We start from the raw sequence: 17,743 nt of genomic DNA on the forward strand, positions 1-17,743 counted from the left end.
CCATCTAACCAATTCCTCACCCACCGGACAGTCCACCCATCAAATCCATACCTCTCCAGTTTAGAGAGAAGGATGTTATGGGGAACCGTGTCAAAGGCCTTACAGAGGTCCAGACAGATGACATCTGTAGCCCTTCCCGTGTCCACTCATGCAGTCACTCCATCATAGAAGGCCACTAGGTTGGTCAGGCAGGACTTGCCCTTGGTGAAGCCGTGCTGGCTGTCTCGAATCACCTCCCTGTCCTCCATGTGCCTTAGCATAGCTTCCAGGAGGATCTGTTCCATGATCTTCCCAGGCACAGAGGTGAGACTAACTGGCCTGTGAACTTTAAGCAATTTAGCAAAATAGAGACTGGCACTGTTTGAATGCTTGGCTTGCTGTGATTATGATAAATACCAGGAAAGGCACAGAAAGAGAGGGTCACTGATTATTTTCTCCCCCAACACAGCAGTTTCCATTCACTTTTGTCATCTCACTTTGCAGTACTGAAGATGTCCTGGTTTTGGTTTTATCTGCCCCTCCATCTTCTCATGGCGGCTTGCTTGTGTTATTCCATAAAAGCACCCACCACCAGTTCCCAACAGAGCTTCAAGACCGATCTCTTCAATTTCTACCACTCCCTGATGCTTGCTGATGGTAAGGAAACTACAATTCACCTGCTGAAGGATATACCTAAAAGGTAAGAGCAAATCAGTCCCTCCTATTCTCAGATACTTCCCTATGACACTGGTAGCTGCACACTACCAGTACAAGCCAAGAATTGCTATGCATCTGCAGAGCTCTATCAGTACCCACTGAATTTCCAGAGAAATGCCCCATTTCTGTCACGCCTAAGTGTCATTACATTGCCCAGAATCTGGAAGGACCCTCTGAGATGAAGTTTAGATTCACGTACGCGTTTCAGGAAGCTTTCTGTGATGTTTGTCAGAGCACCAGCAAAGCTGATACAGAACAGGTGGGCTCCAACAGCAGTTGTGTCACATAAACAGCCTGGCTTCAGAACTGCAGAGACACATCGGCCATCCTACATTCACTGTAAAATACAAGAATTTTACCTAACAAATTAACTATCCCAAAAATCAATAGAATAACTGCACAGACTTCTTATCTCATCAGAAAAACTTCTGCCAGTGTCCTGCATGCTGGAAGTGTTTTTGTTGAATGGCACTAAAGCTTGTTAAAATCAAAAGTGCTTTGCATGTGGAAATTCCACAGATTCTTCACTTCCCCAAAATATCTGTAAAGTTTTCTGACATATCTAGATATGTAGGTAATCTAGATATTACAACTGGCACTGCATCTTGGGTAGCAAAGACTGATCTGCTTGTTTGGGAAGAGACACACTTCAAGTGGTTTAATCAGAGTCCACTTTGGACAGTGACCAACACATACAGATTTTGACATACGCCTGAGCAGAGTGGTCATGGAGCAGAGAATGAGCCAGATGGTTCAGTCTCGATATGCATTGCACAGAAAGAAACGGGAACATGGCACATGTTACATAATGTGATGATGCTCACAAGAGCAAAACTAGGAGCTCTCCTTGTTAAAGGCAAATGGGTATTGAAATCTCAGAGAAAAGTGAATTTTGCTATGCTTTTGTGGCATAACATTAAGATTGCAATTAGGAAGCAAAACCCCCTTCAGTTTAGATGATCAGGTAAGGACCTTATGAACCCCAGAGTCGTCCAAACAGGAAACCAAGAGATGACAATTTTGGCTTAAAGTAAAAGACTCAAGAATGTGGAGTTGTTTCCAGTGAAGCTTGACTCTGGCCCAGTAGCCATATCCTGAAAGTAAGCCAGACCTCTAGGCTGACATGATCTATCCATATTGACTAGGCTTGTCTCACCAGTGAACAAAAAAACCCTCAAATTGCCTTCATTTAACTGCAGAGTGACTGACCCCAGTCCAAACATTTCTGTGGCTGTCTACAGTCCCTATATACCAAAACAACAGAAATAAACAGAAGACCAAAGGAGTGAGACAGGAGGCTGGGCTTTACTGTAAATAAGCAGGAATCAAAACCCGACCGAGTAGACTAATGTTGCTTTGTACTGCTCACACACAGCAGCCTCTGTCATGAAGGCAAGTAAGTTAGAACTGTCCTGGATGAAACTGCCATTGACATCTGATAGTCTTCAGGATTGGCTAAAACTATTCTGTTATATCCACTTCATCTGACACCCAGGAAGACCTAGATATGCAAGCACATATGAGAGAGTATAGGCTCTAAGGGCTTTCACTGAACTCCAGTCAGGAAATCCTGTGAAAAAGCATACCAATTCCTCAGAGTTAGCCAATGGGTGGTTATCTGGAAGGCAGTCAGTTTATCACATCCATCATCCAAAAGAACCAGGTAAGTACTGAGATATGATATTCACCTGAAGTATGTTAAAATTTAGTGGGAAAAATATTGCCTATGTTAAGTCGCTAAAACTTCCAGCGAATATTTGTGTATTAGAAAAAAAAAAACCAGAGCATGTATTCTTCCCACAGCTGAAGATTTCAGACATTCACCATCCCCTTGTGTTGATGCACCTCAAAGGGGAACAGTCATTTCTACCCACAGTGGAGTGACCCACATCAGAATGGCTGATTACAAGGAGTCTCAGGCAGACTTGAATTTCCTGACACTTTCCCTCTGTTTTTAATCCACATTTACAGGTACTACTTTGTTTTGGAGGAAGGCAGAGCCCTTGCACCTTTCACAATAACAGTGACACCCTGTGATGTTCCCATTGAATGGAGCATACTTGTGCACAAGGCTTCAGCAAGTTTCCTTGGAAAAGCAGCACAAGGTAAGACCCTCAGCCTGCCTGAGCAGAGACAGGGAAAGCCCAAGTTATTCATAAGGAGTTGTGTTACAGGAAATTCCCCACAAGCTTAAACATCTCATGCTTCCCTCTCCTGTAAACTGCCATGGGCTGAAAAGGACATCCCTCTCCATGGGTGAAACGTGGGAACCCATGGGATTTTGCAATCAACTCAAGTAAATCAAGGATTACATGTGAAAAAGTCAAAATCACAGGATAATATTTGGGAACAACACTGGGTGTTCGGGGCTCCACAAGCATGGATCAGCTTCATAAGCCGTTTGTACTGGCCCAAACTTCCCTCTGCTGTTTCAGCTCTTTTTCTGTGGCTCAAGCCACTTGAACTCGTCATTTTGCTCCCCACAGTGATGTGCAGAAGATTTAGCCGTTTATTTTTCTAGGAATACCATCTACCATGGCAGTGGGCATTATGCTGCCTTTAGCTCAAGAGGAAATTCCATTCTCTTTCATGATTTTTTGAATTAATTTTTCACACTAAAATCTGAAAGCTGCCGTTAACAAGTTCTTACCTGTCAGGCAGGTACACCTGACTGAGGAGTTCAAATAACATTCCTTTGAAGTAACAAATTTTCCCTCTTCATAGGAGACAGTCAGTGGCACAAAACTAAACCAAAGAAAATGCCTTTCATAGAAAGTATGAGTCTCCTTGAAGAAAAGTACCCAAAGAGACAGCCTTTGGAAGAAGAAAATTGTAGGGACATCAGGCACGATACAAGTCAGGCTTTTGCAAGTTGTGGTTTTATAATTATATTCTTTTTGAAAACATAATTCTACAACTGCACTGCTAAAATAAAAGCTACTCAAATTTTATTTTAATAAATTGCCAGAAGCAAAAAGTATTTTTAGTTATAATCACTGTTTTCAGGAAGAAAATAGGATGTTCCCTGACATATCAACAATAAAACCTATGCAATGTGCTTTATTTCATGTCTGTTAAAACAAAAGTTACAAGTCTGCTTTTTGCCTGCAGGTGATCATGATACACAAGAGGTCTCAAAATCTCAGAAGGCTCCAAGCATGGTGTCCACCATTTTTAACTATAAGGGAAATTCTGTAGAGACTTACATGGGTATGTCTTCTCATTCTGCCCTTTATATGCTAGAGTTCTTATCCACTGAGCGAGACACACACATTACTGTGTACTTAACAACTGACACAACATCTGGGCAGCTCTATCCAGAACTTCCAGTGGATCCACGCATAGATGTTATTGGCATTGGGCATACAACAGTGACTCTGACCTGGAAACACAGTCCCTCTGTCTTGCAACATAGAGAAAACATCCAGTACTGCCTTCTGGTTAATGAAAAGCACAACTATAAGAGCTTATGTGCTGCTGAGACAGCAATCAGATCCTCTGGAATGAAACTGCCACCTACATTAGCTTTGTCTCTCTCTCCGTACCTTCTTGAACCGCAGCAGGTGATGATATTGTCCAACAGTGAATTGAGCATCATCAACAAAGCAAGTAGTGGGGAAGTCAGGCAGATATGCATGGGTACCAAGAACACTTACACAGTGCTCAATCTCAGTCCCAGCACTCAGTATTACTTTGACGTTTTTATTGTCAATCTCCTCACAAATGCCAGCGCTGCTTACACCGGGACGTTTGCAAGAACCCTGGAAGAACCTGAACCTAAGGTGATGGAGCTGAAAGATGGGAAAGTGATTCAGGTTGTCCTGGATGGGAAAAAGCAGAAATTCTACAGTCTGCAGTACCAGGCGAGGCACAAGAAAATACAATTCACCTTTCAGTTGTGTCGTGGCCAGGTACGAGTTCACATAATGAAGAATGGTAAAACAGTGGCATTGGAGAACATCTCAGGGCTGAGGTATTTCTTACTGAAGGGAAAGCTGCTGGACACATATTTGGTGCAGCTGAGGTCCACAGAGGAGTCTAACTCTTCTGTGAAAGTACAGGTGTCCCCCCATTTCCACAAGCCCTTATTCCCACTTCTTCCAGAGAGCTTAAAAATCAAGTCCTTCAGTAAACTGAGGACCTGCAACTCTGTTACCATTGCCTGGCTAGGAACACAAGAGGAGAGCAAGTACTGTGTGTACAAGAAAAGGATTGAAGAAGATCGGGTCTGGATGGAACTGCGGAGTGCAGACAGGTGTTCCGGACCTGAATCTCGGCACAAGTCCGAGAAAGTGCTGTGCAAGTATTTCTATGATATAAATCTCCAGCGAGCCGTCACCACGGAGACCATCAAAGGGCTGGATGCGGGGACACTTTACTTGTTTGATGTTTATCTCTTTGGGCCATCTGGCATCCCCGTCAGGTATCACAGCAAAGTTGTGAAGACCAGAAAAAAATGTTGAAGGTTTTTAAAGAAATGTTTTGAAATGAGTGAATGAAGATTATTATCAAAGTCTATGCCAATCCATGCTATAGCCTGTGCAGTTTAAAATATGCTGACTCACAAAAAAATTAAAGCCGTGAGATTCTACGGAGGAAACATCTTAGTTGTCTAGATCATTACGCTTACTTTTGCATCTTCTCTCTGTATAAGGTGGTTTTTTTTTTCCCCTCAGCTGCCTCATTCAGACATCAAAAACAGACCTGTGAAACAAATCCATGCACATGGAAAAAAAATACCCACAATGGCACCCATGAGAAATAGATTGGTTACCTAAAATGCTTCTGAAATCCAATACAGAAGTGATAGGAAATGCCTCTCAAGAAGCACACACCATTATTTTAAAGTCCCAGAGAGTTTTCTACTTTGTGTAACTCCATCAGCTAACAAGGAACTGAAAGACCCCACAAGTCAAGCTGCTCTTGAGCAACTGAACTTCCCTGCTGCTTGAACAGGGATGGAGACAAAAAGAAATGAAAAAAAGCAGTGAAACTGGTGTAAAGCTCCACACCTCGAGTAAAGCAGGCTGAAATACGTCTTCCCCTATTACCTGCATGTTTGCTTGGCTTTCATTTCTATAGAGAAACTGTGCTTGGTTAGAAACAGACAAAATTCAGGCCAAGAACTGGCTCTGGATCTAGCTTTTCTGGGGAGTATACAAATATACTGCTGTGCTGCTGCCCATTGAGGAAAGCAGCAAGTAAGGAATTTTGCCATGGAAAAGAGGTTTTCATCTATAGTCTCTGATATCAAGCCCATGTCTATCACTGTGTGACTCTGAGTGTAATATATTCACTCTTTACACCCTTAACCCAGCCTATATCAATGAATGCATTGCTTTAGGAAAAAATAAATGTGGTTTTCCTATTAAATATTATGGATGGAAACTATTTGTAGTAAAAATCCTGACAAACACTTTTTTGTTGTCTTGTTTCCTCGATTACCTTCCTTGAAAAAATTAAAAGTCTTCATAACTCCCCTCGTTACACTCAATTTCAATTGTCAGCAGAAAATATTTTGCACATAGGCATTTGGCAGGTCTGGAATTTACATATAAAGATGGATTCACTGACCCAGAGGTTGCCAGAGAAATCTTGCCTGCTGTAATTCTTTTTCCTCTACAATTACACTAAGCAAAGATATAAATGATTAATTCCATTATTGTATATTTCAGAAGTTTGTTTGCAGTTCAGGGTCATCAAGGTTCTAGTTTACTCTGAATAATTATTACCTCCAAGCATGCTTGGAGGCACTTGGTAAGGACTGAATCAGTCCTCTGTGCATACACAGAGGACTATGTGTTTCCTGCTCCAAAGACTTTTAGCGTTGTGCACCCTGTACGGTGCACACTATACATTAGCAGACTCAGTCCCAGAAGAAGGGTTCTGGCCTTTGCATGGGATCAGCTGCAATAACTGGGCTTTGGCTAGCCTTTACATTCCTGCAGGCGTTATTCTGGATTGAGCAGTGCCACGGCAGGAGCAGCGTGCTCTGTGACCTCCTCCCCACACTCTGCGGGCCATTTGGCTAATTACAGGGGCTGGCAGCTGCAGTACCTTCTTTCCAAGGCAAGCCTTCTCTTCATTTTGCTCCTGCCAAAAATAGTCTGAGCTCAAAGAGCAACAGAGGTCATCTCCACTTGGAAATCTTAATGTTTTCTTCTGCCTTCCTCCTCAATTTCAGGCATTTATATTCTGGATGAACTTCACTTATATGCCCTACAAATGTTTGTAATAACAACCATAATAGTAATAGAGGAGAAACAGGAAGATCTGTTTAATTGCAGATACAATATATTCTTAATCCACTGCCCTCAGCCTGTCAGAGCATTAACCCTTGCTTTTGCCCTCTGTACACAAATGCCACAAAAATGTTCACTTGGAAGAGGAAGACATATTGGCACCTTGCCTGATACTGGTGCCTCTACTGAAGAATACCTTTCACAACAGAACTGGCTTTAGACTTCTCAGCAAAACCTTGGTTTAGGGCTGTAGCCAAGAGGTCTGAGGACAGTCTGGGAGAGGGCAGAGCTGAGCAGACAGAGGTGGTACATAAGCAAAAGCTTGGTGTAGCACTAAGTTGACTGACAGTTAATCAGAACCTGGAGGGAAGGAAGTGCCGGTGTGGAGGTCAGCAGATATTTTAGAGGGACTTTGAGAAGAGCCAAGAGATTCTCCTCCTCCCAGCTTCACCAGCTCCTCTTTACCTCTCCCTGGCCATTGCCACATGCAGAGGACTGGCTGAGGCAGAGACCAGTGGGGAGCTCTGAAGACCACAACTTGCTGCTCCTGCAGCCCAGGCTGTGACACAAGCAGAGCAGTGACTACTGCTGCTGCTGGGAGGGCTGATGCTAGTCCCTCGCTCACAGGAGGAGCTGCCACCCACACATACTAGTCCCTCCATCAGCAAAGGCCCCTGCACACAGGAGGGAGAGCTTGGCTATAGAGAGGAACACGCTGTTCTGTCAAAACCCGTTGCCTCTAATATAAGCAGAGCAGGCAACCTACCCTCCAGGTAGCAGCCCGCTTTACTCATGCGTGCAGCCAGCCATAGTCTGTCATACAGACCCCAGGAGCAGCAGAGAATATTCCTCTCCGTTGATCTTTCCACTGTGATTCTGTCTGTGTGCACCAGACTGCAAACCTGTTTTCAGTTTACTCATGCCCATACTCTGCTTATGAGGTAGCCTTTGGGTACACTGGTTAAGTTGGGTGTCACTTTGCTGACTGCTGTCCTGGGAGTGAAGTTTCAGAGGTTTATCCACAACAAAACCAAAGATGCTGCGTTACACCATTGGTGCTCTTCCTACCCCTACCAACTGCTCATGTGCGCAGCTCCCTGTCTCAGAAGCCCTTCTCTTTCAAAGCTGTTTGGCATCTTTCAATCTTCTCTCCCTCCCATTTGACTAGTGCTTGCCTACTGCAGTCTGACCATAAACATTTCCCAAGCCACATTTACCTCCTTTCTTTTCTTTATGCTTTCTGCAGTCTTTCTTCCTGAATTTCTAGGGAATCAGTTCCTTCAGTCCAGCCTGTCCTAAGCTGTCATCAGCTCTTCGCATCTGCTCCCCATCCCTGCTGAATCTGAGTCACATAGGAAGTGCAGACAGATATCTTCATGGAGAACATTTCAAGAGTAATGTTTTGCTTTTGTGGATCATTTAAAGTAAGTCCTCAACATCATTATAAGGCCAAAGTATTTTTCCTAGTGTTCAGTGGTGGGTGCCAGCTTTTGTGTGCTTCCAGCTATCGTATCTCAAGTCCTGTCACAGCTGAGATCAAAGCCTGAGGCCATACATCTCTTCCCAGCATTTTTACAGAATTGCTCCCATTGCTAAGCCACCCCTCTGCATGGGAAGTGGGGGCCAGGGGTACCAAAAACAGAGAGGGCAAGTAATAAGAGAAAAAAAGCTTTCATATCCACATCCCCTTCCCCTGTGGGCTCAGCCTCACAAATCACCACCTGCATTCTGGAAACGAGGTGCAGGTAACTGAAACAGTGAAGTAATAAAGCACGGGCTTCCAACGTTGCTATTGTATATGCCCGTAAGCAGCAAAACAGTACAGCAAGGGGCTCTTCAGCACCACTTTCCAGTATTTCATACAACTGCTATTGCTGGAAACTTTGAAACATAACTTAAGACAGTAATAATTGTTCATTTAATTATACACTTTGAAAGATACTGCTACCTAAAACCAGTGTAGAGGTTTCTGACACTGGGTTCAAGGACTGATGACATTTATGAGTTAATATTTAACTGACATTGAGAATCATCTATTTTGTCATTCCTTTTTCCTCCTGTATTGAACAGCCCATTTATTCATTCCCTGTTAGTTTGAGTTTCCTGGCAAATATAAATACCCTTCAAAGTGGATCTGGTAGTCTTTTAGAAATTGTTCCCTATCTGCCCACAAATACATTCAGGGATGCATTCACAGCTTTGAGCAAAAATTTTTTTTTTAAATTCATCTTTGTATCTTTGCATGTTTTCTCTGGCTAATGACTTCCCACTCACAAGACCTGCTTCTAGCTTAAGCAACATATTAAAAATAGTCTTGCTATTTTGGCCCCAGGTGCTGGACTGAAATCCTGCTCACTAATTGCTTTCAAAGATACAGAGCTGATGTGTTTGTTTACACGTATACAGATCACCCCCATTTGGGGCTTCATTACTTTTGGGTTTTGGTGGGTGGAATTTATGAACTATGGACACTGCATCCTGGCCACTGGTAGCTTTGTACAAGGCTTAAAAATCTAATTTTGAAAGTCAAATAATATTAGTACTGACAGCAAGTCCAAACCAGTGACTCCAAAATGCCAAAGGCTTTCAGGTGCTGTTAAAGCAACTGAAGCTTTCTGGCATTTAGAGAAAAATGGATGACTTGGCAGCTGAACACTCATTCAGCAAAATAACAAACCTAGGCAAAACAAAATAGATTATTGTGTCTTTGGGGATGAAGGTGAACAAAAGATGCATGGCTGCTCAGCATTACCTATTGTGCACATGCTGGACTGAGAAATCAACAGTGTAACAAAGCACAGACAGGTGAATGTGCTTCTCTTGCAAAACAACACGTATTTCCTGGGCAAGTCTGTCGAGGAATATTAAGAAATAACATTGTAAAAAGCAGCTAAATTTACTAGACAAGGCAAACAATAAGTATGTCACTCTCCTGCATTGCATTCTTCTGCAAAGAAACATGATATAACTCAAAGATGAGCCCAGAGCACACTGGGCTAAGAACCGCTGCTGGCATGAGCTGCTGTCGCTCCAGCAGCCAACGCTGCCAGGAGATGGTTGAGCGTCCCAGGCAGCACCCGAAATGCTGTGCTGCCGCCAGGCCTGCGAGCGCGAGAGGGCAGCGTCACGCTGTATGAGAAGCGGAAAGAGCTTACTTGATAAGGCTTATCAGGAACAAATATTTCAGCAAATTTAACAAGCCAAGCGTCTTGCTGATAAGATTATTAAGGCAGAAGGGATAGAAGAAAAATGCAAGGAGCTTACATTTTATTTTCTTTTAGTCTTTCAAGTGTTCCAAGTTTGTTTTTTTTTTTTTCCTTAAAATTAAAGTGCAAAAAAAGTGACAGCCAAGGAACAAAAAGAGATAGGCACTTCCTAAAAGGACTGTAACACCAGTGTTCCCACTGCCTCCGAGATGTTCAAGACTGCCATCACTGACAGGGCCAAAGCTCCTGTAAAACAGAGAAATACAGAGGTGCCGAGGACAGTCACAGATTTCATGAGGTTAAAGTGGGGAGTGTTAGTTCAGGCATGATCTGCCCAGCAAGTTGTGATCCCAGGCACCCCCCTGACAACTCTGCATCTTCTGTAGTGCCCTTGCCCTGAGGGAGGTTCTCCGGAACATTACTTCCCTGTCTCACTGACAACACTTCGCAGCGACTTACCTCCTGCCAGAGCTGGATGTCCCACCAATACTCTGCGACATGTGCAACAGACCCCAGACTGTCAGGGGTTTGTTCTTCAGGGAATTTGGTCACTGATCTTGTGGCCTCTGCGAGAGACTGAGGATTTCCTTACAGGGACTAAGAGCCATCCCTGGAAAACCGTATACCCTGTCCTATACTGCTTTTGCTGAGGAAGGTTCTCTGCAGTGCTGCTCCTCTACCTCAAACTTATGAAAGCAGTTGAACAAGGATAGCCTTCCCCCGGCTGACAGCAGAGTAGACTGAGGAGGTAAGCACCAGAAAGTGATGTTTCTTTTTGCAGGTATTTGTATCAGTGACACAGGAAAGGCTCTGAGAAGGTGACTAGGGAGCTCAGTTTGAAAAGGGTTGTTTCAGACTCCTATGGTAATTTGTTCTGAAAGCAGAACCCAGTAGGAAAGGAGACCTTCAGAGGCCAGGGTGGGAGCAGAAGAAAAGCATGAAGAATCTGAAGGTAATGAGGTAAAATTTGAGTTTATTAGAAGCTTCTAAGCAAAGGAAGGGCCCAGCCTGGGTCCACATTTTGCATCTGTCTCCCATTTTTGTAAGTTGCCTACTACTCAGGAAGCCTTTTTGCCTGGACAGAGATTTCTCCAGAATGACATTCATTTTCACCAGGGCTTTTTAGGAGCTCTGATAAAGGCTGCCAGTGGGATACATCAGTCCTGGCCCTTCCTGCAGCATTTTCCAGGCAACAGCACCACAGTGGTAACTGTGGTACCAATCACTTTTTCATTCTCTTTCCAGCAGAAGGAAGATTGTGCTTGATTGAGCTTCACTACTGATTCATTTCTGTCTTCGAGACTCAGTGCCAGCATATAAACCCACTAAGCCCCTAGTATTCCTGTAGCTCGTGACTCACACAAATAGGAGAACTCCGCATGCAGCGTGTTGTCTGTACCAAGACCGTGACTCTAAGGAAATGCTCAGTCTCTAAGTCTCCTTTACAGGCCTCTGAAAATAACCACACACAGCACAGTGTTAACATAATGTGCTGTAAGACCTGGATTTCACATCTAACAGATCAGCTACATAAACACACACACACACACACCCCCAAAACAGGGTTGGTCTAGCTCTTCTGGTTTTCACTTTCTTCTGGGAGGCATAGGTCAAAACCAGCCTGGCAACACTCAAAGTGGTACTACACAGCATGGCTGAGGTGGTACCATTGTTGAGAAAAACATCCAATTTGAAGTTATAAAGTACCAGTGTGGGCTCCCATACTTTCTGTGGAGGCATGAGGAGCCTGGGGATGGCTTTAAACAGGTTAAATGCATCTCCGCTATGAGCTTAGGGCATGATCTGTCTCTTCTAAGGCCACAGACATAATAACTAGAAAGTTTAAGGTCAGCTATTTGAGTGGATCTCTCAGTTACAGGAGTGCAGAAAAGCAACTTTCCTGCCATGTCCCAGTGGAGAGTTTCACAGGTGAAATGGCTGAGAAGCACAGCTAGCAACTTGATTGGTTTCCTAGGCCTCACTAATGAGGTAAGGAAGATTCAAGGCTGTTGAGAATGAGTGCCATCTGGTTGGAAAATTATTTAAAGTCAACACTTCTGCATGCAAATAACTAACAACATTATGATATACTAAGTACACTTGTAAGATGCATAGGTGGGAACCTGTAAGGCCTCCTCCTGAACCCATCTTCATTTTCATAAAACCTATGCTCCAAACAACTTTATATGAAGTTGCACAGTGGTATCTACAGGTATCAAGTCATCCCTGAACAATGTGTGCTCTAGGCACTACTAAGGAAGGGAGCCAAAGCTCTCTCCACACACTCACCCAGACACACACGAGGCTCCTTAACAAATCTATGCTTTCAAATCCCATTGAACTTGTCTTGGAAGAAGTTAACCATGAGCAGGGACTGGAAAAACTTGCCATAAAACATAACTCAGATGTCTGAGAAATGAAAAAAGTACAAAGGAGACTGAAAAGAGTGGATGGGTCAGAGTTGAGTTTCCCATAATTTCAGGAATTAATAAAGCTACCAACAACATGCACAGCATCGCTGGCTCTCACTGTGTTTCCAGGATGCTTGCAATATTGTGATAAGATTAGTGGTGTGGGACAAGCAGAACTATTGCTATTCACTGCAGTGGTACCAAGGGTTCATTTCCTAATGCTTCACCCACTGAACCCCTATAATTAGGGAGATAATTCCTTCCTTCACCTTTTCCCATTTTTGATACATAGAAAGTAGTTGCCTGCATGAGCTACTTGGCTTAACAGTATCTCAATGTCATGACTTGGGGCCAGTTTCATGATTTTTAAGTATTTGGAGTTGACAGTATCCATGACTGTGGATTGTCAGCTGCAGATTCATGAAGGACCATGAAAGCAAGAACAGTTTGCTTATGATAACAATCAGGAGGCCTCAGTATGCTTACTGTATATGGTGGAAAGTTTTAACTTGGAGGGTTCTTTGGCCTTTTTTCATCTAGAAGAATCCCAACCAAAGCGGGAACCAATATTAAGCACTACTGTCAGTGACCAGTGCCTTTGAGGACAACAGCCATCCATCCACAGAGAAGGATTCCTTTCTTTATCTACAAGTCAAAGAAGGAAACACAATTTTATTATTGGGTTGACCTAAAAAAAATTCAGAGATTTGTATTCAGGCAGTTAGTTTCATAAGTGGGACAAAACCTCTGGTTTTATAATGTGGCACAGTCATCAAAGCCAGATTTCCAAAAGCATATAGTGCCAGTTTCTCAGCTCAGACTGAGAACCCACAAATTGGCTAGACCATCAGAAGTGCTTTGCACATATTATCTCCTATTAGGACAAAATCTTTTAAAATCTGTCCGTAACTCAATGAAACCACAACAGTTACATCTGCAAACAATTTGGCCTATAATATTTTCCTCCCTAGTCATGCTTATGCAAAGGAAAAAATGCTACTTTTATAGCAACTACTTTATCCATGTTATTCACATGTACTGATGCTCAACTTTCTAGAATACCTGGGAGAAAGAAGCAAGGTGTGGTTTTTTTGTCCCAGGATAGAATTTAATTAGCTACAAAGAAAAAGTCACTTCTAACCCCAAAATATAACTATTCCTTAGCTAAAGAGCAGATGGTTTCACTTTGAAATGAAACTTCTCTAAAAGTGATATCAGAACTCCTATTCATACAAATAGTTTTTGTTTGCAAGGTAGTTATTCTTGAAGAAAGGACTCAAAGATGGAATTGAAAGGTGATTCAGAACATGCAAAAAACCTGTAAGTCTATAGTTCAAAACAGGACATTAGAGTGGAAATTCACAGCTTTTAGTTCTGACTAAAGTAACTGACAATTACATTATTTAATAGCCTTTTGAGTCTCAAAAACTGGCAGCAAACCTAATATTTCAGCTATTTGGGTAAAACTGTGCCTTGTTTCTAGGGTATTGCTGTTTATTTGCCTCAACTCTATTAATTCCATCTTAACCAGGTATTCAGAAAATGTGTGATAGCAGAATTGATCAGTCAAAACATACTGAACATTCTTTTCCAGAGGATTGAGAAATAACTCTTTTTAAGTAGTTCTTTTGCAACATCCTTTGGCTACACTGTTCCTCTCATTAGCTTCTTATAAGGATAAAGAATTACGTCTATTATTGTCCCACTACAGTTTTTTTCTCTACAGACTTTAGCAAAATATTCACATACACTTTTACTTCATTTAGAGCAGGAAGTTAATTTTTTTTCCCAAAAATAGAACAGTTCCCCACCCACTCCCCAAGAAAAGTATGTAAATTGTCACAGCAAGGCACAATGACATCCAATGGTAAAACTGTAAGCATGCTCATGTCCCACTGCTAAAGCATATTTAAAGGTAAGCAAATAGAATAAAAAAAATAATGGAAAGACCAAACCTTAAGTGTATGAGAAGGAAACTAGAAAGAATTACCTACAGCCTTCACACAGGAAGGAGAAGATCCACGTCTCAAGGTTACTTTGGGCAGGTAAAGAGACTGGCTTCCAGGTTATAATTAATCTAGAAGAACCTGACCTCCTCTGAGTGTCTCACCAGGCTTTGTAGAGTTTCTGGATCTGTTTTGGCTTGCAGCCTCTTTCGCCTTGTACCGACCCTCACCTGCTGCAGGGGGGTCCCTTCGAACATCCTCCAGCACACTGCCCGCCCTGTGGAGTGCGTTCACTGTAGAGCTACCAACTGTGCAGATAGCACAACTGCTCTGAAACACTCAGAGGCTATGAAGATGGTGCAAAAAGAGTGGCATTATTGCTATGCATCCGTACTATATTTCCCACATTCAGAGAGGCACCTTTCTATTTCCTGAAAATCATGCAGGACCAGCAAATTGCAACATTGTGGCAAGAATACAGAAGAAGAAAAAAAAAAAATCTAGACGCAAACCTAGGATCCCTAGCTGAACTTTCTATTCCCAATAGGATAAGGGTGAACAGCATATTAGTTTTTCATTTGGCCTTTTACAAAATTATGGGTTTTCAGAATGCAGCCTTGATTTAAGTTCTGGTTGGTTGGGTTCAGGCTTGTATCCAAACCTTTTAAAAACCAGTTCAGTTAAAACAGTTAGAGGAAGTAGTATAACGTTTACTGTACTTTTTCCTTTAACAGTGAAATGTTTTGACTGGAAGCAATTTGGGTCAGGAGCCATTTTTTTATTATATGTATATTCAGGCCACAGCACTAATCCTGATGGACCTAAGTGCAATAATAAATGTGGTGGGTACACACTGTTTATTCTCCCTTTAAAGTAACTGAATAATTTTACCATTAGGTGGCACCAGAGAATATTTTAACATTAACATGAAGGACCACTGGAACTAATCTGGAATAGTCTTAAAGCAGATGTAACCACCAAATTAAAAAAACATAGTCATCTTTGCTATGCATATGAGCTCTTTAATTACTTGACTGTAAGTGATAGCTTTACACAGCTCATCAGAATGCAAGTTACAGCTAAATCCATGATTTCTTTATTAGCAAGTTTTTTTTCTATTCTTAATCACACATGAGAAGTATTTAATGCGAAATTGCTATACAGTTTGATTTAACTGAGATGAACGGCTTTGTAGTGTTTCATTTGTTTTACTGAGAAGAGAAATATATCTCTGCCCAGACAATTCCAAACATAGGCTATTGAAAAAGACCATTTCAAGAGTCCCTGTGCATATCTGGTACAATTCCAGCTAGGTCTATGAATAATTTACCAGCTAATGAGCTCTTTTCTGTTTATGAAATAATACTCTTAAGAATAGTAAGGCAGGACATAAGCAGTAACCATATGTTTCTTCTCGAATTCCAGATATACAAATGACCTGAAAATTGCTGTTGCAAGAACTTCTAAAACATATGGCTAAGTACAGGGAATTTGTTAACTTCTTGTGTCAGATCCAAGAGTTTCCAATTATCAACAAAAGATGGCATACCAACCCAATTACTCCTGATATATTCCAGTCAAGACAGATTCCAAGTAACCATAGCTGTGTGGGTGTATGTGGTTTGAAATAACAGGAATCACTGAAAATTTAGTGTAAATAAAAAAAGAAGTAGACCTTCTACATATCACATCCAGACAAATGTGTCCCAGTGTGCTGAATGTGCTCTCAACAGGAAGCAGGAATTTTTAGGCATTCTACCAACGCTGATTTCAAGCCATCATAAACTATTAGAGGTACGTTTACTTTCCAGCATTACAGAAAACTCCTGCAACGGCTTATTTATTTCATTTGTCAGAGTGGAAAAAAATACACGTTTCTTACATAAGATAACAAAAATGTACCAAATTCTTAATTTTTTTTAAACTATTAATTGCCGATTGCTTTTTAAGACAACATCCTTGTAATGCTAGATAAACATGAGGCTACAATTAACAGTCAGAACACTGCTACATTATGCACATACTGACACATCTGACTAAGCAACTGAGTCTGGTCCCATGTTCTTACTCATAGGAGTACTTAGATCCAGACTCTGTAGACACAATGTGTTTTCATGCCATGCCTTAATCAAAGACTCTCTAGGCATTCTACTTGACAGCAAGATGGAAAAATAATGATATATTCACAACAATGAACCAGAATTCATAGAACCACTAAGGAAAAAACATGAGGAACACATTTGTAAACTAAACAATATTTCATATTTGTACTGTAAAATTTATTACATCATCTTAAGAGCTATATAAACTGTCAAGGATTATTCCCACCGTACTATGTCAGTGTGTCAATCCAGGTCAGTGACAGTATATTCTTCACTAAGTATTATTCTGGGTTAATTTTTGTTTTAATCACACATTCATCTTCCTTGCAAGGAAGATAAAGGTCCACAGGTCACTTCATGCCGCATTTATATTTTAATTCAGCATGTTGAAAGCCACTGCCTAGGTCTTTTATATTTAGCTTCCAACTACTGCATCTGTTCTAAGGTTTAAGCCGTGGGTGGTAGCAAAACATACTAAACGACAATTATCCATAGGCAAGCCAATTACCGAGATGCTTGCCTTTTGATCAGTCACAGCCCTGTAGTCACTTCTCAGACGTAGGTCCCCTTAGGTCAAGTTCTGCAATCCCTACCAGAGCAGAATTCACTTGCTACACTACAGACCTTGGCTTTGCTCTAGTGGGAGTACGGCCTGAGAAAAGACTGTGGGAACATCCCTAATGGGCCACTTACGGAGGAAAAAGCCTGAAAGAAATCATGCCACTGGTGAAGTGAGAGGAAAAAGCCCCACAAAGCCCGAGAATCTCCTCGTCTTCCTCAAGATTTCCAGCTAGACACGTTGATCATGAGGGAGACTGGTCTGTTCCAACCAAAGTAAACAAAATTCATGGAAGGTGATCCCCAAATACTTAGGAACAGACTAAACATTAAAATAACCGCATGTACAAAGATGTTTTTAAGAGTCTAGAAATGCAATCTTTTCCTAATGGCTCAATTTTCACTTTCATGAAACTGAAAGTCACTAATTTAACTAATCCCTCGTTTATTCTATTGACTTTAAGAGTAGTACCCAAGCTATTAGTGTGAAAAAAAACCAGGCAGATATTTTAAAACACAACTCTGGTCTAATTAACATGTCATGAGGAAGGAAAAAAAAAAAAAAAAAAAAAAAAAAAAAAA

At 41.7% G+C, this 17,743-nt stretch overlaps 1 protein-coding gene across 1 annotated transcript; it reads left to right on the forward strand.

Annotated features, from left to right (window-relative positions):
• Positions 1-491: 491 nt before the first annotated feature.
• On the forward strand, positions 492-5,159 carry LOC103908171 (protein NDNF). Its single transcript, XM_009290497.1, has 3 exons — positions 492-679; positions 2,668-2,801; positions 3,808-5,159. The coding sequence occupies exons 1-3, from the start codon at positions 492-494 to the stop codon at positions 5,157-5,159; spliced, it is 1,674 nt and encodes a 557-aa protein (XP_009288772.1).
• The last annotated feature ends 12,584 nt before the right edge of the window (positions 5,160-17,743 follow it).

The sequence above is a fragment of the Aptenodytes forsteri genome, unplaced genomic scaffold (genome assembly GCF_000699145.1).
Source record: "Aptenodytes forsteri isolate BGI_AS27 unplaced genomic scaffold, ASM69914v1 Scaffold349, whole genome shotgun sequence".
In the NCBI taxonomy this organism is placed as follows: Eukaryota; Metazoa; Chordata; class Aves; order Sphenisciformes; family Spheniscidae; genus Aptenodytes; species Aptenodytes forsteri.